The sequence below is a fragment of the Pseudophryne corroboree genome, chromosome 3 (assembly GCF_028390025.1).
Source record: "Pseudophryne corroboree isolate aPseCor3 chromosome 3, aPseCor3.hap2, whole genome shotgun sequence".
Taxonomy (NCBI): Eukaryota; Metazoa; Chordata; class Amphibia; order Anura; family Myobatrachidae; genus Pseudophryne; species Pseudophryne corroboree.
The window spans coordinates 564,361,560-564,383,184 of NC_086446.1; the positions used below are offsets into that span (position 1 = coordinate 564,361,560).

At 45.1% G+C, this 21,625-nt stretch overlaps 1 protein-coding gene across 1 annotated transcript in view; it reads left to right on the top strand.

The window, feature by feature from the left end:
- Window positions 1-21,317, top strand: part of DGKE (diacylglycerol kinase epsilon) — an 83,978-nt gene extending 62,661 nt beyond the window's left edge. The window contains exons 9-11 of the mRNA XM_063961283.1: window positions 2,746-2,873; window positions 16,569-16,680; window positions 18,744-21,317. Coding sequence (XP_063817353.1) covers window positions 2,746-2,873; window positions 16,569-16,680; window positions 18,744-18,914 — 411 coding nt within the window. The 3' untranslated portion in view covers window positions 18,915-21,317. The remainder of the gene's footprint in view (window positions 1-2,745; window positions 2,874-16,568; window positions 16,681-18,743) is intronic.
- The last annotated feature ends 308 nt before the right edge of the window (window positions 21,318-21,625 follow it).

Here is a 21,625-nt window from a genome sequence, read left to right on the forward strand (position 1 = left end):
TGGTTCCAGCCAATTCTGACACTTCTTCTAATCCTGAATCCTTAGATGTAGTGCGAGCCTTGAAGATCTATGTCAAGTAGATGGCTCGTGTCAGAAAATTGTCCGATTCCCTATTTGTTTGGTATGATGCTCACAAAAAGGGTTGCCCTGCTTCAAAGCAGTCAATTGCCCGTTGGATTAGACTTACTTTCCAACAGGCCTCTACTTCGGTAGCCTTGCCTGTTCCACAGTCTATTAGGGCCCACTCTACGAGATTGGTGGGTTCCTCCTGGGTGGCTTCCCGTGGAGCCTTGGCTTTGCAAATATGCCGAGCAGCTACCTGGTCAGGGACAAACACGTTTGTCAAGTTCTACAAGTTTGATACCCTGGCTAAAGAGGATATCTAGTTTGGGCATTCGGTGCTGCAGACAACTCAGCACATTCCCACCCATTCTGGGAGCTTTGGCACGTCTTAAGTGAACCCCAGTATCCCTTATGGACGTTAGCAAAAATATGATTTTATTTACCTACCGGTAAATCCTTTTCTCGTAGTCCATAAGGGATACTGGGTGCCCGCCTCAGTGCTTCGACTTTTCTGCAAGTTTGTTCTTGTGTAAAAGTTGTTTGAATCGGCTGTTCTGTTTTGCCAACCGTTGCTGGTCTTGTTCGTTATGTTGTGTGCTGGTTCGTTAATCTCACCACTCGTCTTGTCGTGTTTCCTCCTCTCAAGTATGTCCATCTCCTTAGGGCACAATTTATCTGGACTGGCTGTGGGAGGGGGCATAGATGGGAGGAGCCAGCACACCCTGTTTGAAGAATTTTAAGTGCACTCCTCTATTTCCCACATATAGTCTATCTAGAAATACTTCCTCAAATGCTGCCCTCTTACCTGAGTTTCGTATACCTAGTCCGCTTAGGAGGAAGGCTTACTGGCAATGCTGCTTTGCTAATTAACAATAACACATTTTATTACTTATATTAACCTGTTTTCACAAATACCTTACTCTGTAGAGCTGCCCTAAATTTATGGTAGGAGCTAAATTATTAGATTGAAGCCCACAGACTTGGTGACTGTTTGGTCTGTGACCCACATACAGTGTGCCAAGATGGCTGCCAGAGACCACTTGTCCCCTTTTAAGTATTTAACCTGGCAACTACCCCTGGGCTCAGCGGCTGTATTCTAAGCAGTTCATCTGCGGAGCAAGCCTTTGACATTCATATCTTTTATTTTAACTGTTGTAGCTTCCACCACAATAGAATGTATTAATTGTTAGAAACAGGATGTTTCTCACATTTATTATTTATTATTAATCACTTATATCTGTTAATTTTTTCAGCTGCATACTTTGCTTATTGTTTTGCCCACTATTCTGTCTATTTCCTAGAGCAGGCTGTGTTTAATATATCAGTGTGGATGTTATGTAGGCTTCAGGCATCCACCTTATGTTTTTCTTCATTTGTTTTGTTTGGCACCATTTCTTTCATACCACCCTGTTATCTGTCATATTGCTTTAAACCTGGAATTTAACTATGGCTTTGGAAGTCCTATATGAGAATATTTATGGGATCCCCTCAACTTAACAAGCCAGCTGTACCTGCTGCTTCCCTCTGGGTAGAATTAATACCTGGGGGTAAATTTACTACGATGGGAGTTCTATTTAAGATGGGATGTTGCCCATAGCAACTAATCAGATTCCAGGTATTATCTTCTAGAAGGTTCTAGATAAATGAGAAGTAGAATCTGATTGGTTGCAATGGGCAACATCCCATCTTAAATAGAACTCCCATCTTAGTAAATTTACCCCCTGGTGATGTTGTTTGTCACACAGCAATGAGCGCTTCAGACGGGTTCAGTATGATTTACCGGCGTCCGTGATGCCAGTCGTCAATATACCGACAGCGGCATCCCGCCCGCCAGTATGCCGGCCGCGGGGTGAGCACAAAGAGTCCCCTTGCAGGCACACTGCGGGCTCAGTGGTTCGCTGCACTCACCACGGGTTATATTTCGACTCTATGGGTGTCGTGGACACCCATGAGTGGGAATAGTCAGGTTGCGCCGATATTGGTCCTTTTGGGATTCTGGCATCGGTATCCTGAACGCTGGGATCCCGACAGTTAGCAAATTAAATGTATACCCTTCAGGCATCACAGAGAGGTGTAGGAACTTGGAGTAGCATTGCAGCTACATAGGGTCCTGCAGCAGAGGGCCTTTACCAGCTCTGTAGATGCTGCTTAATGATAGTTCCACCCTTGCTTTATCCCCTTCCCAACTGTGAAGGTGCCTATCATAAGTAATTGAAAATGTGTAACCTTCTGATAGATGACTCCTACTTTTCCTTTTAAATGCTTTCCTATTGGCACATTCTGTTTTTTCCATTTAATAGGTACATCTAAGGACCTGATCTCCATAACATATTATGTACTTATGTGTGTGTTTACATTTGTGATTTTAACAAGCTTTGAATGTAATAACTTGTGCAGTGTATCATTTATTTCAGCTTTATTCTGAAATTATTAATTTATGTTAAGGGATAATACGACTGAAAGCTTTTGCTTACCTGTGGTCAGTGTACAGGTTGTATGAGTTCCCCAGTATGATAGAGCCTAGATGTGAATGACTACTTATACATTTTCAGTATGATACAATAACTGGAATTCTCTTTTTAGCAGCTGAAGTAGCAGTAGATTTACAGGTTTCCTATGTTCATTCTCATCTAGGTGAGCAGCCAACTGTTTGTGCTGACCTATTGTACTTTGTAACTGCAGCTTGAATTGGATGGAGAGAGGATATGCTTGCCTAATCTGGAAGGAATTGTTGTCCTGAACATCGGCTACTGGGGTGGTGGCTGCCGTCTGTGGGAAGGGATGGGGGATGAGCCATACCCTCTATCAAGGTGGGTGTTTGTGCTTAACCTTCGATTAAATGTTTAAAACTGGCGTTTTTAGTTGCTAAAGTTCTTAATGAATCATTGTAGCTGTTAAACTCAACCGTAATTAACAGAAATTATGTTTCCTTTAAGTGTATGTATAAAACGGTTGTATTATATAGACCTAGGTGTGACTTGATTTTGGGTTACAAAATGGCTGAAATGCTGTGTCCAGTATGTGACCTCTACAGGCCTGAAAGAAGAATAGTTTGAGAATTTTTATGTGAAATAAGCGATATAACAATCTCATACCAGTCATAAAAAGGTTGTATGTTCAAACTATGTACCCCAGTCCAAATTCAGATCTTTTCAGACCATTTTAAGAAGAATAAATTTTGAACAAGGTTATGGGAGAATCCTCTCTAAAAGGAAATTTGCGTCCATCTGGACTTCCGAAACCCCTCTCCCCTATCTACTGAGAGATAGCTATTTAGGATTGACTGACTGATTCATTAACCTCCAGCAATAAGAGAGTTAGAAAACCCAAAGGTGGGAAACCTACAAGCTGTGAGAGGATAAGTTTAAGCTACAGCCAGCTCCAACTGTTTATTGCTTAAAGAAGAGTCTTATGACTGGTAATTAATCGAACGTTTCTTATGTGACTTCTTTCACAGCGGAGTCTTTTAACATCATTTCTCTATCGTCCTAAGTGGATGCTGGGGTTCCTGAAAGGACCATGGGGAATAGCGGCTCCGCAGGAGACAGGGCACAAAAAAGTAAAGCTTTACTAGGTCAGGTGGTGTGCACTGGCTCCTCCCCCTATGACCCTCCTCCAGACTCCAGTTAGATTTTGTGCCCGAACGAGAAGGGTGCAATCTAGGTGGCTCTCCTAAAGAGCTGCTTAGAGAAAGTTTAGTTTAGGTTTTTTTCTTTACAGTGAGTCCTGCTGGCAACAGGATCACTGCAACGTGGGACTTAGGGGGAAAGTAGTAAACTCACCTGCATGCAGAGTGGATTTGCTGCTTGGCTACTGGACACCATTAGCTCCAGAGGGATCGAACACAGGCCCAGCCGTGGAGTCCGGTCCCGGAGCCGCGCCGCCGACCCCCTTGCAGATGCTGAAGCGTGAAGAGGTCCGGAAACCGGCGGCTGAAGACTCCTCAGTCTTCATAAGGTAGCGCACAGCACTGCAGCTGTGCGCCATTTTCCTCTCAGCACACTTCACTGGGCAGTCACTGAGGGTGCAGAGCGCTGGGGGGGGGCGCTCTGAGAGGCAAATATAAACCTTATACAAGGCTAAAAATACCTCACATATAGCCCATAGGGGCTATATGGAGATATTTAACCCCTGCCTGACTGGAAAAATAGCGGGAGAAGAACCCGCCGAAAAAGGGGCGGGGCCTATCTCCTCAGCACACGGCGCCATTTTCTGTCACAGCTCCGCTGGTCAGAACGGCTCCCAGGTCTCTCCCCTGCACTGCACTACAGAAACAGGGTAAAACAGAGAGGGGGGGCACATTAATGGCTATATATATATATATTAAAGCAGCTATAAGGGAGCACTTAATATAAGGATATCCCTTGTATATATAGCGCTTTGTGGTGTGTGCTGGCAGACTCTCCCTCTGTCTCCCCAAAAGGGCTAGTGGGTCCTGTCTTCATTAGAGCATTCCCTGTGAGTTTGCGGTGTGTGTCGGTACGTGGTGTCGACATGTATGAGGACGATATTGGTGTGGAGGCGGAGCAATTGCCAAATATGCAGATGTCACCCCCCAGGGGGTCGACACCAGAATGGATGCCTTTATTTGTGGAATTACGTGATGGTTTATCTTCCCTTAAACAGTCAGTTGAGGACATGAGGCGGCCGGACAATCAATTAATGCCTGTCCAGGCGCCTCAAACACCGTCAGGGGCTGTAAAACGCCCTTTGCCTCAGTCGGTCGACACAGACCCAGACACGGGCACTGATTCCAGTGACGACGGTAGAAATTCAAACGTATTTTCCAGTAGGGCCACACGTTATATGATTTTGGCAATGAAGGAGACGTTACATTTAGCTGATACTACAGATACCGTAAAACAGGGTATTATGTATGGTGTGAAAAAACTACAAACAGTTTTTCCTGAATCAGAAGAATTAAATGACGTGTGTGATGAAGCGTGGGTTGCTCCTGATAAAAAGTTGATAATTTCAAAAAAGTTATTGGCATTATACCCTTTCCCGCCAGAGGTTAGGGCGCGCTGGGAAACACCCCCTAAGGTGGACAAGGCGCTCACACGCTTATCCAAACAAGTGGCGTTACCCTCTCCTGAGACGGCCGCACTTAAGGATCCATCAGATAGAAAGATGGAAGTTATTCAAAAGAATATATACACACATGCAGGTGTTATACTACGACCAGCTATAGCAACTGCCTGGATGTGCAGTGCTGGAGTAGTTTGGTCAGAATCCCTGATTGAAAATATTGATACCCTAGATAGGGACAATGTTTTACTGTCGTTAGAACAAATAAAGGATGCATTTATCTATATGCGTGATGCACAGAGGGATATTTGCACACTGGCATCTCGGGTGAGTGCTATGTCCATTTCAGCCAGAAGAGCCTTATGGACACGACAGTGGACAGGCGATGCGGATTCAAAACGTCACATGGAGGTTTTGCCGTATAAAGGGGAGGAGTTATTTGGAGTTGGTCTATCAGACTTGGTGGCCACGGCTACTGCCGGGAGACACCAACAGGCAGCTCCTTCCCAGGAACAGAAGCCCTCCCCGGCTCCTGCAAAAACCTCAGCATGACGCTGGGGCCTCTCAAGCGGACTCGGGGACAGTGGGGGGCCGTCTCAAAAATTACAGCGCGCAGTGGGCTCACTCGCAGGTAGACCCCTGGATCCTGCAGATAATATCTCAGGGGTACAGGTTGGAATTAGAGACGGATCCTCCTCATCGTTTCCTGAAGTCTGCCTTACCAACCGTCTCTTCCGAAAGGGAGAGGGTGTTGGAAGCCATTCACAAGCTGTACGCTCAGCAGGTGATAGTCAAAGTACCCCTATTACAACAAGGAAAGGGGTATTATTCCACTCTATTTGTGGTACCGAAGCCGGATGGCTCGGTAAGGCCTATTCTAAATCTGAAGTCCTTGAACCTCTACATAAAAAAGTTCAAGTTCAAGATGGAGTCACTCAGAGCAGTGATAGCGAACCTGGAAGAAGGGGACTTTATGGTATCCTTGGACATCAAGGATGCGTATCTACACGTTCCGATTTACCCCGCACACCAGGGGTACCTCAGGTTCATTGTTCAAAACTGTCACTATCAGTTTCAGACGCTGCCGTTCGGATTGTCCACGGCGCCTCGGGTCTTTACCAAGGTAATGGCCGAGATGATGATTCTTCTTCGAAGAAAAGGCGTATTAGTTATCCCATACTTGGACGATCTCCTAATAAGGGCAAGGTCCAGAGAACAGCTGGAGACAGCTTTAGCACTATCTCAAGAGGTGCTAAGACAACACGGGTGGATTCTGAATATTCCAAAATCCCATTTAATCCCGACAACTCGTCTGCTGTTCCTAGGAATGATTCTGGACACGGTTCAGAAAAAGGTTTTCCTTCCAGAGGAAAAAGCCAAGGAGTTATCCGATCTGGTCAGGAACCTCCTAAAACCAGGAAAAGTGTCAGTACATCAATGCACAAGAGTCCTGGGAAAAATGGTGGCTTCTTACGAAGCAATTCCATTCGGCAGATTCCATGCAAGAATATTCCAAAGGGATCTGTTGGACAAATGGTCAGGGTCGCATCTGCAGATGCACCTGCGAATAACCCTGTCACCAAAGACAAGGGTGTCACTTCTGTGGTGGTTGCAGAAGGCTCACCTATTAGAAGGCCGCAGATTCGGCATTCAGGATTGGATCCTGGTGACCACGGACGCCAGCCTGAGAGGCTGGGGAGCAGTCACACAAGGAAGAAACTTCCAGGGAGTATGGACGAGTCTGGAAAAGTCTCTTCACATAAACATTCTGGAACTAAGAGCAATCTACAATGCTCTAAGCCAGGCGGAACTTCTCCTGCAAGGAAAGCCGGTGTTGATTCAGTCGGACAACATCACGGCGGTCGCCCATGTAAACAGGCAGGGCGGCACAAGAAGCAGGAGTGCAATGGCAGAAGCTGCCAAGATTCTTCGCTGGGCGGAGAATCACGTGATAGCACTGTCAGCAGTGTTCATCCCGGGCGTGGACAACTGGGAAGCAGACTTCCTCAGCAGACACGATCTTCATCCGGGAGAGTGGGGTCTACATCCAGAAGTCTTCAACATGTTAATAGACCGTTGGGAAAGACCAATTGTAGACATGATGGCGTCTCGCCTCAACAAGAAACTGGACAAATATTGCGCCAGGTCAAGAGATCCACAGGCAATAGCTGTGGACGCACTGGTAACTCCTTGGGTGTACCAGTCAGTGTATGTGTTTCCTCCTCTGCCGCTCATACCAAAGGTATTGAAGATCATACGGCAAAGAAGAGTAAGAACAATACTAGTGGTTCCGGATTGGCCGAGAAGGACTTGGTATCCGGAACTTCAAGAGATGCTCACGGACGAACCGTGGCCTCTACCTCTGAGAAGGGACCTGCTACAGCAGGGTCCCTGTCTTTTTCAAGACTTACCGCGGCTGCGTTTGACGGCATGGCGGTTGAACGCCAGATCCTAAAAGGGAAAGGCATTCCAGAAGAAGTCATTCCTACCTTGATTAAGGCACGGAAGGAAGTCACCGTGAAACATTATCACCGCATTTGGCGAAAATATGTAGCGTGGTGCGAGGATCGGAGGGTTCCGACGGAGGAATTCCAACTGGGTCGTTTCCTACATTTCCTGCAATCAGGATTATCTATGGGTCTCAAATTGGGATCCATTAAGGTTCAAATTTCGGCCCTGTCAATATTCTTCCAAAAAGAATTGGCCTCTGTCCCTGAGGTCCAGACTTTTGTCAAGGGAGTACTGCATATACAGCCTCCTGTGGTGCCTCCGGTGGCACCGTGGGATCTAAATGTAGTTTTAGATTTCCTCAAATCCCATTGGTTTGAACCATTGAAAAAGGTGGATTTGAAATATCTCACATTGAAAGTGACTATGTTACTAGCCCTGGCCTCTGCCAGGAGAGTATCTGAATTGGCGGCTTTATCTTATAAAAGTCCTTATCTAATCTTCCATTCGGATAGGGCAGAACTGCGGACTCGTCCGCATTTTCTCCCTAAAGTGGTATCAGCATTTCATCTGAACCAACCTATTGTGGTGCCTGCGGCCACTAGCGACTTGGAGGACTCCAAGTTGTTGGACGTTGTCAGAGCCTTAAAAATATACATTGCAAGGACGGCTGGAGTCAGAAAATCTGACTCGCTGTTTATATTGTATGCACCCAACAAGTTGGGCGCACCTGCTTCTAAGCAGTCGATTGCTCGTTGGATTTGTAACACAATTCAACTTGCACATTCTGTGGCAGGCCTGCCACAGCCTAAAACTGTAAAAGCCCACTCCACAAGGAAGGTGGGCTCATCTTGGGCGGCTGCCCGAGGGGTCTCGGCATTACAACTCTGCCGAGCAGCTACGTGGTCGGGGGAGAACACGTTTGTAAAATTTTACAAATTTGATACCCTGGCAAAGGAGGACCTGGAGTTCTCTCATTCGGTGCTGCAGAGTCATCCGCACTCTCCCGCCCGTTTGGGAGCTTTGGTATAATCCCCATGGTCCTTTCAGGAACCCCAGCATCCACTTAGGACGATAGAGAAAATAAGAATTTACTTACCGATAATTCTATTTCTCGGAGTCCGTAGTGGATGCTGGGCGCCCATCCCAAGTGCGGATTATCTGCAATACTTGTACATAGTTATTGTTAACTAATTCGGGTTATTGTTAAGGAGCCATCTTTAAGAGGCCCTTTCTGTTGTCATACTGTTAACTGGGTTTAGATCACAAGTTGTACGGTGTGATTGGTGTGGCTGGTATGAGTCTTACCCGGGATTCAAAATGCCTCCCTTATTGTGTATGCTCGTCCGGGCACAGTACCTAACTGGAGTCTGGAGGAGGGTCATAGGGGGAGGAGCCAGTGCACACCACCTGACCTAGTAAAGCTTTACTTTTTTGTGCCCTGTCTCCTGCGGAGCCGCTATTCCCCATGGTCCTTTCAGGAACCCCAGCATCCACTACGGACTCCGAGAAATAGAATTATCGGTAAGTAAATTCTTATTATAAGTTAGGACTCTGGGTTTGTTTTATTTAGTTTTTTCCCAGTTTGTTATTTTCATGTTTGTCCATGTTTGTAATATTCTTTACCTGCAACCAAAAAGCTTGGAAATATTTTTTGGATTAAGTACATTTAATCTAGAGTATTGTCCATGTCTCTTCTGGAACTCGCAAGCCTGTGAGGTCAAAGCTACATAACTATGGGTAAGTAAGTGTGAAATATTAATATTTTGGCGGGAAACGTAAAGACCCCGCTAAACTCTTTTATGGTGGCAGAGGAGGTTTTGTGTTTATCCGAAGTGACTTGAAGTGTGCACACGTTACAACCCAGCTGTCTTAGATTGCAGTACCTGAAGGCAAGCTGTAATCGTGACAATCATATTTATTGACCATGTCACATCACTGGGCCCTGACTGGTTTTTACAGGCTGTGAGAATTTGTTGATGTGATAACCTGTAAGTTTGGACATGTTTAAGTGCTTTAGACCCAAGTACTATAAAGTTGAATGTGCAAAAATTAAATAATTGTCTATTTCTACTGTATTTTGCATTTTATAACTTAATTCTAACTAGCTACCTAAATAAAACCTACAATTTTTTATTTTATACATTTTATTCAGATTAACCTTTAACTTTGCTACATTTCAATAAGAGTGCAACCAACTTGTATCTGGGCATTTTACCAGTTGGCGTGGTCATTGTGCTTTAAAGCACCTCCAATCATAAAAGTGTTTGATTTATAAACAGTGACTTACACCCTTCTTGTATATTAACATACATTTCTCATACATCCTAGAGGATGCTGGGGACCACATCAAGACCATGGGGTATAGATGGGATCCGCAGGAGACATGAGCACTCTTAAGACTTTTCATTGGGTGCGAACTGGCTCCTCCCTCTATGCCCCTCCTCCAGACCTCAGTTTTAGAAATGTGGCCAGGCAGACTGGATGCACTCTGAGGAGCTCTACTGAGTTTCTCTGAAAAGACTTATGTTAGGTTTTTTATTTTCAGGGAGAACTTATGGCAACAGACTCCCTGCTTCGTGGGACTGAGGGGGCAGAAGCAGAACCAACTTCCTAAAGAGTTTCATGGCTCTGCTTCTGGCTGACAGGACACCATTAGCTCCTGAAGGGTACTGAACCCTAGCCGTGTCTAGATGCTCACTCCCACAGCACGCCGTCACCCCCCTCGCAGAGCCAGAAGTCAGAAGACAGGTGAGTATGAGAAGAATCACCTTCTATCAAGTAAGTGACGGCTGAGGTAAGGCGCGGCTGGCGGGAGCGCAGCGCGCCATTGCTGCCAACACACACAGGCACTGCAGGGTGCAGGGCGCGCTGGGGGGCCCTGGGCAGCAAGAAAAATACCTCAAACTGGCTAAAAGGGGGCATAATATGCCGCTGGCACAGCCCTACCCCCGCCAGTATAAATATCATGATGTATATGGAGTGTAAGGATGCGCCATTGCGGGGGCGGAGCTTCTTCCTCAGGCAGCCAGCACACTACTCAGCGCCATTTTCTCTCCTCAGGCTGCAGAGAACACGCTGGTCCTCTCCTCCACTTCTGACAAGTACAGGGTGCTATTAAGGGGTGGCACAAAGCGATTGTGGTGCAATTAAAGAGTGTGAATTACTGTTTAAAAGCGCTGTTTGGCTGTGGGCATTCTGTGTTCACAGGCATAGCATACTGGCGCTGGGATTGTGAACTGGCTGCTCCTTTACTGTGTCCCTCTGACAGATTTTACTGTGGGTCTGTCCCCAAATAAGTCCCAGTGTGTCTGTGAGTGTGCTGTACACGTGTGAGACATGTCTGAGGCAGGGAGTTCCTCCCCAGAGGAAGCCATTTTAGGGACACAGAGTTGTAATGTGGTGGCGCTGCCGGCACACCAAGAGCCTGCATGGGTGAAAGAGATACGTGACAGTATGCATCTGATTACCCGAAGATTAGATAAGTTTGAATCTAAGGCTGCATGCTGGAGAAAATCTGTGGAAGATGTGATTTTTCAGGATGCTGTTATTCCTTATGCAGGCAGCCCCTCTGGGTCACATAAGAGACCATTTACGAATGTTGTAAACACTGATACCGACACGGACTCTGATTCTTGTGTCGACGATAGTGACTCCAGAGAAATAGATCATAAATTGGCAAAAAGTATACAATATATGATTGTGGCTATAAGGGACAACACGTATAGGTTACAGAAAGCACTCCTGTACCTCAGGAGAAGGCTTATTTATGTAAGGAAAAGAAATCCAAAGTCACGTTCCCTCCTTCAAACGAACTAAATGCTCTTTTTGAAGGAATGTGGGTGAATCCTGATAAGAAATTTCGTATTCCCAAAAGAATTCAGATAGCTTACCCTTTCCCGGCTGAGGACAGGAAAAAATGGTAGTCACCCCCTGTGTTAGACAGTGCGCTTTCCAGGTTGACGAAGAAGGTAATTCTCCCTGCACCTGGCACGGCTTCACTTAAGGAGCCGGCAGACCGCAAAATGGAAATGACATTGAAATCCATTTATGTTACCAATGGTACGCTGCTCAGGCCCACTATTGCCTGCGCGTGGGTGAGTCGCGCTATTGAAAAAATGGTCAGAATGTGTGTCATCAGAAATTGACACGATTGATAAAGATGAGATACTCCTTAAGTTACGGAGTATCAAGGACGCTGCCGCCTACATGCTGGAAGCAATGAAGGATATTGGACTCTTGAGTTCACAAGCCGATACCATGGCAGTATCGGCTAGGCGGGCGCTGTGGATTCGCTAGAGGAACGCGGATGCAGATTCCAAAAGAAACATGAAGGCGCTCCCATACAAAGGTGAGGCCTTATTTGGCGATGGCCTGGATGTGTTAGTCTCGGCGGCTACCGCAGGTAAGTCGGCATTTTTGCCCTCTGCGCCTGCACCGGCAAAAAAGACCTATCGCCCGCAAATGCAGTCCTTTCGGCCCAATAAATACAAAAAGACGAGAGGTTCCCCCTTCTTTGCAGGTAGGGGAAGGGGAAAGAAGCCCACAGCGGCTCCAGGTTCCCAAGAGCAGAAGTCTACCCCTACTTCTGCCAAATCCTCAGCATGACGCTGGAGCTCCCTTGCTGGAGGCCGCTCGGGTGGGGGCCCGTCTCAAACTCTTCAGCCAGGGTTGGATTCTGTCTGGCCTGGATCCCTGGGTGTTGCAAATAGTATCCCAGGGATACAACTGGAGTTTCAAGACGTTCCCCAATGCCGATTTTTCAAATCGACCTTGCCAGTTTCTCCACCAGAAAGAGAAGCAGTAACAGCGGCAATCCAAAAATTATGTCAAGACCAGGTCATAGTCCTGGTACCGTTGTCACAACAAGGGCGGGGTTTTTATTCAAGTCTCTTTGTTGTTCCGAAGCCGGACGGCTCGGTCAGACCAATCCTAAATCTAAAAGATCTGAATTGCTACCTGAAAAGGTTAAAGTTCAAGATGGAATCACTTCGGGCGGTGATTGCAAGTCTGGAGGAGGGGGACTACTTGGTGTCGGTGGACATAAAGGATGCTTACCTGCATCTTCCCATTTATCCTCCTCACCAGGCTTATCTGAGATTTGGGGTTCAGGATTGCCATTACCAATTCCAGACGTCACCTTTTGGCCTCTCCACAGCACCGAGGGTATTCACCAAGGTGATGGCGGAGATGATGGTCCTCCTTCGTCAGAAAGGAGTCGATATAATTCCTTATCTGGACGATCTCCTGATAAAGGCGAGATCCAGGGAGCAGTTGTTACAAAACATATCACTCTCTCTGTCAATACTCCAACAACACGGGTGGATCATAAATTACCCAAATTCACAATTGGAACCAACGACAAGGTTGTCTTTCCTCAGGATGATTCTGGACACAGAGGTTCAGAGACTATTTCTTCCGGTGGAAAAGGCTCTGGAAATCCAGAAAATGGTAAAACAGATATTGAAACCATCGAGTGTGTCGATCCGTCAGTGCATTCGGTTGTTGGGGAAGATGGTGACGGCCTACAAGGCCATACAGTTTGGCAGGTTCCATACCAGAGTATTCCAGTGGGACCTGTTGGACAAGTGGTCGGGGTCACACCTACACATGCACCGAAAGATAATCCTGTCGTCAAAAACCAGGATTTCGCTCCTGTGGTGGTTACACAGCTCTCACCTGCTAGAGGGACGCAGGTTCGGGATTCAGGACTGGGTCCTGGTAACCACGGATGCAAGTCTCCGAGACTGGGGAGCAGTCTCTCAGGGAGAAAACTTCCAGGGACGTTGGTCACATCAGGAAGCCTGCCTTCACATAAACCTGCTGGAGCTAAGAGCCATTTACAACGGCCTTCAACAAGCGGTACATCTTCTTTAAGACCGTCCCGTGCAGATCCAGGTGGACAATGTAACAGCAGTCGCGTACATAAACAGACAGGGCGGAACGAAAAGCAGAGCGGGAATGGCAGAGGCGACAAAAATCCTCCGCTGGGCAGAAAAACATCTACAAGCTCTGTCGGCAATATTCATTCCGGGAGTAGACAACTGAAAGGCAGGCTTCCTCAGCAGACACGATCTCCATCCAGGAGAGTGGGGCCTCCACCAAGAAGTTTTCGCAGAGGTGACAAGTCTTTGGGGAGTTCCTCAAGTAGACATGATGGCGTCTCGCCTCAACAAGAAGCTTCAGAGATACTGTTCTAGGTCAAGAGACCCTCAAGCAGTAGCAGTGGATGCGCTGGTGACCCAGTGGATTGTCCCGTCAGTGTATGTCTTCCCTCCACTTCCGCTGATCCCAAAAGTACTCAGGATCATAAGAAAAAAAAAGGGTTCGAGCAATCTTCATTGCCCCAGACTGGCCGAGGAGGGCTTGGTACCCAGATCTTCAGCAGTTGCTCATAGAAGATCCTCGGCCTCTTCCTCCTCGAGAGGACCTGCTGCAGCAGGGGCCGTGCGTGTACCAGAACTTACCGCGGCTACGTTTGACGGCGTGGCTGTTGAGCGCCTTATCCTAGTCTGGAAGGGTATTCCCAAGGAAGTCATCCCCACCCTTATACCCCTTTTCCACTAGCTCAAAAAACACGGGTAAATGCACGGGGGCGCGCATTTACCCGTGTTTTTTGCAAGTGGAAAAGGGTCAACCCGGATCAAGTGACCCGTGAATCCTACCCGGCTATCTACCTGGGTAGGACACGGGAATGATCCGGGTAGGGTTGTAGTGTAAACGGGAGCCGTGTCGATGCGACACGGCTCCCATTTACACTGTATGGAAGGGCGGCGCTGGGAGATCATGTGATCTCCCTGCGCCGCCCCTGCCGCGTCACCAGAAGCGTCACCAACCCGGCATGTGCCGGGTAGTGACTGCTGATGGGAAAGGGACCGAGCACGGGTCGCAGCAGGGGGCAGCTCCCGTGTCAGGCACCCGGCTGCGACCCGTGGAAAAGGGGTATAATTCAGGCCGGAAAAGGAGTAACGTCGAAACATTACCACCGTATCTGGAGAAAATATGTGTCTTGGTGTGAATCCAAGAAAGCTCCTACGGAATAGTTTCACTTAGGGCGTTTCCTCCATTTTTTGCAGGATGGTGTGGAGGCAGGCCTCCGATTGGGATAAATCAAGGTTCAGATTTCGGCCTTGTCAGTGTTCTTCCAAAAACAATTGGCCTCTCTTCCAGAGGTTCAGACCTTCGTGAAAGGGGTTCTGCACATCCAGCCTCCATTCGTGCCTCCAGTGGCACCATGGGACCTTAACGTGGTATTGCAGTTCCACCAATCGGATTGGTTTGAGCCTCTACAAAAGATAGAGTTGAAGTTTCTCACTTGGAAAGTGGTGATGCTTTTGGCTTTGGCATCTGCAAGACGGGTGTCTGAATTGGGGGCCTTGTCTCACAAGAGCCCTTACCTGATCTTGCATGAAGATAGGGCAGAGTTGAGAACTCGACAACATTTTCTTCCTAAGGTGGTTTCATCTTTTCACATAAACCAACCTATTGTAGTGCCAGTAGTTACTGACACATTCACTGAATCAAAATCTCTAGATGTGGTTAGAGCTTTGAAAATCTATGTTGCTAGAACGGCTCGTATACGGAAAACAGAGGCCCTGTTTGTCCTGTATGCTCACAACAAGATTGGGTGTCCTGCTTCCAAGCAGACTATTGCACGGTGGATCAGAAATACGATTCAGCAAGCTCATACTACGGCTGGATTGCCGTTACCGACGTCGGTGAAGGCCCATTCCACTAGGAAAGTGGGCTCATCCTGGGCGGCTGCCCGGGGGGTCTCGGCATTACAACTGATCCGAGCAGCTACTTGTTCGGGGTCAAACACATTTGCTAAGTTCTACAAGTTTGACACCTTGGCTGATGAAGACCTAAAGTTTGGTCAATCGGTGCTGCAGAGTCGTCCGCACTCTCCCGCCCACACTGGAGCTTTGGTATAAACCCCATGGTCTTGATGTGGTCCCCTGCATCCTCTAGGACGTATGAGAAAAGCCTTTTCTCCTAGTCCATAGAGGATGCTGGGCGCCCGTCCCAGTGCGTACTTTACCTGCAGTTTAGTTTTTCAGGTTACACAAGTTGTGTTATCTTAGGTTCAGCATGTTGCTGCAATTGTTTCATGCCTGTTGGCATGTGTTATGTTGAATGCCATGTGTGCGGCATGGTTGAGGGTGTGAGTTGGTATGTATCTCACCACTAGTATTAAAGTTAGTCCTTTCCTCGAAATGTCCGTCTCCCTGGGCACAGTTCCTATAACTGAGGTATGGAGGAGGGGCATAGAGGGAGGAGCCAGTTCGCACCCAATGAAAAGTCTTAAGAGTGCCCATGTCTCCTGCGGATCCCATCTATACCCCATGGTCTTGATGTGGTCCCCAGCATCCTCTACGGACTAGGAGAAAAGGATTTACCGGTAGGTATCAAAATCCTATTTTTTCTGGTTACCTATAAGAAGACACGTGGGATCAAGTTATTTCCTTAGTTGTCATTATCAGGCGGTAGTCATACTAGATCACTGTATTAGTAAAGCTACATTTGCTCATAGTAGTTTTATGCAAATCAAAACTGTGTTTCACTACAGAAATTAATAAACAAATACTTTTCATTAGCAAACAAATCTAATTGTGTGTATTTGCTTAAATGTTATATGTGATTGTCACTGTAGTGATGAAGCTATTCCAGTTGGCAGGCATGATCAATGAACACACAAAAGCTTTATTACTCTGATTGTTCTATTATACAGTATGTTATATGATTGAGTTCTGTTTTTTAAATGAATTTGCCAAGTAAAATCAGAAACCAGCTGCAAGCCATGTGTTCATGTTATGAAGATTGATAATACCAACGTTTAACCCCCAGATTCAGCTGCTTAAGAGTACAGTAAGGTCCTGCTTTTATCTTTGATCTATTATGAACTTAAACGCACCTGTGTGTATGCCAGCCTGCTGCATTTCTGTTCTTCTCTAATGCCTTAACTCTTTGTATTTTGGATAGATTAACATGAATTTTTTTCTGTTGTCTTTTGTGTTTTGAAACTGAAGACACGATGATGGTTTATTGGAAGTTGTAGGAGTTTATGGGTCATTCCACTGTGCTCAGATTCAGGTTAAATTGGCAAATCCTGTCCGTCTTGGCCAAGCACACACTGTAAGGGTAAGTCTGGTCCGGTGTAGAGTATCCTCTATTGCGCCTTTCATTAGGTAAGGCCAGTTTGTTTGAGGTGAGCCATGAAGATTGAGGTGCATTGGCTATTTTAATGCTCGAGTGTGCTAGTCCTTCCCTGGTGCTGGCATGGGACACATTGCATGATCTACTTGCTGTGCCATTTGGTAACTTGTTTAATCAGTCAATGTATGCTTACATTATCCTGGTCCCAAACCCTTAAATCCAGCAAAAGACCCTTGCCCCACACATAAGACAAAAAAGGAGTAGAGAAACCCATTGCCTTGGGAAGTTGGTTTATAATGGAAATTGGGATGGAACACCACTATATGTACATCTACTTGTAATATTAGACTAATCCAATTTTAGGATTTAAGCAGGGTTGAAAAATGTGTAACTTTAGGGGTTATGGGAAAAGGGAAAGCACATATAAGCGTGTAATGTCTTGAAACTATAGTTAAGTTTACCATACGTCTTATAGATGTTAAGCAGGTTTATATTTGGGCAAATTATAATGAGATGGAGTCATTACCAGAAAAAAGCAGAAAGTGGAAACCTGGAAGCGGTAGTTAGCTGGAGTTGATGGGAAATGTGTCCCAGTTATGAGCTCATGCGGGGTTTGCATCACGTGTACTTTGCACCCAAAATCTGAATATGGACATACTGTAGGCATACGTCCTTTTGTGTGGGCATGCTCAGTACAGATTTGCATATTTTACACTAAGCAAACAGGTGAGTGTCTAACGGAGCATGAGCTCCTATGTATTGCTGAAATTATTATGAAAAGTGGTAAGAGCATAGTTCTTCTTTACATTTGCAAATGAACTATTCTTGCCTTTTTACATGTATTTTTTAAAACCATAATTTAAAGGTTAAAATAGAAAATTATGGACCAGTTTCCTTAGGAAACAGAACAATATGTTCATATGGAAATCAAATAAATAGCATTGCTAAAATAAATGACATTATTGTGGATTAGTTAAACTGCCTATACAACATTGATCTCTTCTGGGGAAAAAACAGAAAACAAAAAAATATTTGTTTACTACACACTTTAGGGCTGGTGCAGAGCTGGAAGTAAGTGGGAAATGTGCATGGAAATATATTGTATTTTCTTAGTAATGCAGTAATGTGTCCCTTTCCAGATGTAACTGTGCTCTGAGATAGCGTGACTAACTTATTACTAGTGATCATCAGAAGTGTGTGTTTCTACCTGCCCTACACTAGGTGTGTAAGATACTCCTCCCAACAGGCGTATTTCTGCTTACATACAGGTCTGCATGGCCTGGGTTTACATTGTCCCTGAACCTTACCTGTGTAGACACAAGTGACGATGCATAAGACTCTGCATATCTCTACATTTCTGTGCATGTGCAGATACATTAGTTGTTGCTATATAGTGTCTTGTATACTGACGCCCGGCATCCTAATCATCGGTAAATCATACTGATCCCCTTGTATGCACTGGCAACTTTTTAGTATTTAAGATACATACATCAGGGTGCTGTCCTTTATCTATTACCCTGGTGCTACCACTACAATAATGGGCAAAAGCCATTTATTGCTCTTTAGTAACCTAAAGGAGGGTACACACGGAGAGATCCATGCTTAAATTCTAAGCAGTCTGACTAGATTGCTTAGAAATTAAGCACAGATCTCTCCGTGTGCAGGATGACAGCGATGCGCGGCCCCACGCGTCTCTATCGCCGGCTCTAGATTTGGCTTGCATGCAGGCCAAATCTAGCGAGATAACTCATTTCACTGCTGGGTGAAATGAGCGGCCCTCGCTCAGCACATTGCGCTGAGTGCTGAGCAGGGGGAGAGATGTGTGCTGAGCGGTCTGTGCTAGATCGCTAAGCACACATCTCCCCCGTGTGTACAGGGCTTAATACCTAAGTGTTTGTAAACTTGTTAAATTTTTTTTTTTTTTTATTTCATTGCTACATTTATATACTTTGTGGATTAACTATATGATTTATTTGTTGTGGATGTAGCCATGTATGGTCTTGCTTTGAACTTGCACTACTAAAAAAAAATGTTTTTTCTTTTTGCAGCTTATTTTGAAGAATTCGAGAATGCCAATGCAGGTTGACGGAGAGCCGTGGGCCCAGGGGCCATGCGTAGTCACTATCACACACAAGACACATGCAGTCATGCTGTATCATTCAGGAGAACAGACGGATGATGATGATGATCCCTCCAGTGAATCAGACCAAGACACATAAGATGCTGGGAATCTTAGTGATGGGGAAATGTAGGCAATCAAAACCACATAAAAGGAGATATTTTTTTGATGAAATAATATATAAAATATCTATGTGAGGGGCACCATTTATTTATTTATACTTTATTTTATTTTTTTAACTATATAATCTTTTGTGATGCGAGAGACTGTGACTCTTTTATATGACCTGTCTTTTAACTAGTTTACATCAATCACAGCTGTGATCTCAAAACACTGTAATTACACTTTTACTGTTGTATCGTCTTTGTCTTCGTAAATCTCTGCTACAAGAAGGCCAATGTGCAGTGATATCCAAGGGGAACCTATGCATAGAATAGCATGGAAACGGTATGGAGACTGCCATGGCTGGAGTAATGGGATCTAATCAGCAGTATAATGGCTATATGGGCATATTTTCCTGTCACGTATATAAATGAGGATTGCCTTCAGCTTGAAAACCATTACTTATACTATTAGTACTGAATTACATTTGTGTATACATTTAAACATTCCCATCTTTGAGTGAGTTTTATGTTGAAGAAAATTACAGTAGAAGTAAGTGCACTTTTCACGAAACAAGCCGTTGTTTGAGGCAGCCCACTCCTTAGATTAGTTTTGCACAAAAATGACTGGTTTTCCAGAGGCGTCAGGCTGAGTGACCAGAACTGCTCACACATCATTTGGCACTTTATATTGAGGGGCATGGGGCCAAAGGTTGCACACACCAGCAGATAATAGTCCTCATCCAGGCATTCCTGATTTAAATATCAATCTGGTGAAGACTTTGATAGGGAGTGGTGGTCATTTCCGGCTTGCACATAGCACCTGGACCTAATATGACTGAAATGTCTGTAAACTGCTGTGTGTTTAGACTCCATTGTATGTGCACAACAACCAGACGGGAGGCATTAATTTTGCCGGCTGTCAGGATACTGATACCGGAGTCCCGACACCCGGTGAAATACCAGCGGTCGGAATCCCCACTCAGGGGGTGGTCCACACCACCTCCCAATGGTGTATAGAACTCTGTTCGGTCGCCACCGTGCCCGAAGCGTGGCGAGCGAATCGAGCCTGCGGGGGGACATGTTGCACTTGCCGCCGGTATTCCGGCTGCCGGTCGGCATATCATAGTGAACCCAGCTAGACCAATCACTACACAAAACAAAATAACAGCAGACATTTGTTTTATTTGCAAGCTCCGTTCTATGCATGTCTAGCTAATTAAAGACTATGGGCCTTATTCAGGTTTGTTAGCAGACCAAAAAAGTTAGCAATTGGGCAAAACCATGTGCACTGCAGGGGGGGCAGATGTAACGTGTGCAGAGAGAGTTAGATTTGGGTGGGGTGTGTTCAAACTGAAATCTAAATTGCAGTGTAGAAATTAAGCAGCTAGTATTTTCCTTGCACAGAAAGAATATAACCCACCCAAATCTAAATCTCTCAGCACATGTTACATCTGTCCCACCTGTAGTGCAACATGGTTTTGCTCAGTTGCTATCTTTTTTGCAATCAAACCTGAATAACCCCTTAAGTACATTCTAGTTATGATGTGCAGTTTTGTTACATTTGCTTGCTGATCTCAGACTGTAGGAAATGCTTACAGTAATTGGATGCTATTCAGGAGTAACACATTCAACAGATTGCACTGATAATGGTGCAACAAAGTCACAGATTTTTCAAAGGGTATTTTTTCTGACAATTTAAATGCAGCTGCAAGTTGCCAGTGATTTTGCCTCCAAATTGTTGTATGTATCATCCAGTGGTTAGGAAGCCTAAAATTCAAATAGTTTATTTGTAGCAATTTTGAAATGGTAAACTTGCTGGAGATTTAGCTCAAATTATCAGAAAAATCACCAGAAAAAGGCTCAGGCCAGCAAGAACCTAAAGGCTGCACATTACACTTCTGTATTAAGGTGTAAATGATTACAATTATTTAATGGATTTATCATTGCAGGCAAATTGCAAAATGTATTATGTGCACAACACATTATTTCATAGAAATTAAGAGGCCAATATTATTTGCAAATTAAATAACGCAGCAATCCATATTTTTACTTTCATTGAGGCCAATTTAATGATTCAGGGAACAATTATCACAAACTTGGAGGCACATGAATGCTGGCACTTTTAGTTCCACATAATGAATATGTAATTATAATTGCCACCTTAATTCATCTTTGTAAAGTACATAGTTATGACTTGCTCTCCAGCTCAAAATTCCAGTCTTAGTCTATGGGGGGAATTCAATTAGATGCGGTAATTTAGAGCAGTGCTTCTCAACCTCGGTCCTCAAGAACCCCCAACAGTTCATGTTTTCCAGGTCACCTAGCAGTTGAACAGATGTATTCATTACTCACTGACACATTATAAAAGACCAGGTGTATATACAGAAAGAAAAAGTATGACTCTGGTTTGGGCGCACTCTTATTCTTATCTTAGATGATGATCAATGAGAAATGAGCCTAAAGCTTGATATTGACGTCTTAAGCTTGTACTCTTTTCCACACATAAGAACTCAAAACAAGATACATTCTACATGAGTAACCATGATTATATAGTACGGAAAATGTGTCTGGAAGAAAAACATTTTATGTTTCAAAATAATGTGTGAAATGTTCAGATCTTAATTATACCTGGATAATTGCATAATGGAAGGTAGCTACATCTCAAACTGCCTCCGTCTGCCAAAGATCTGTACAAACTTTGTTTGTA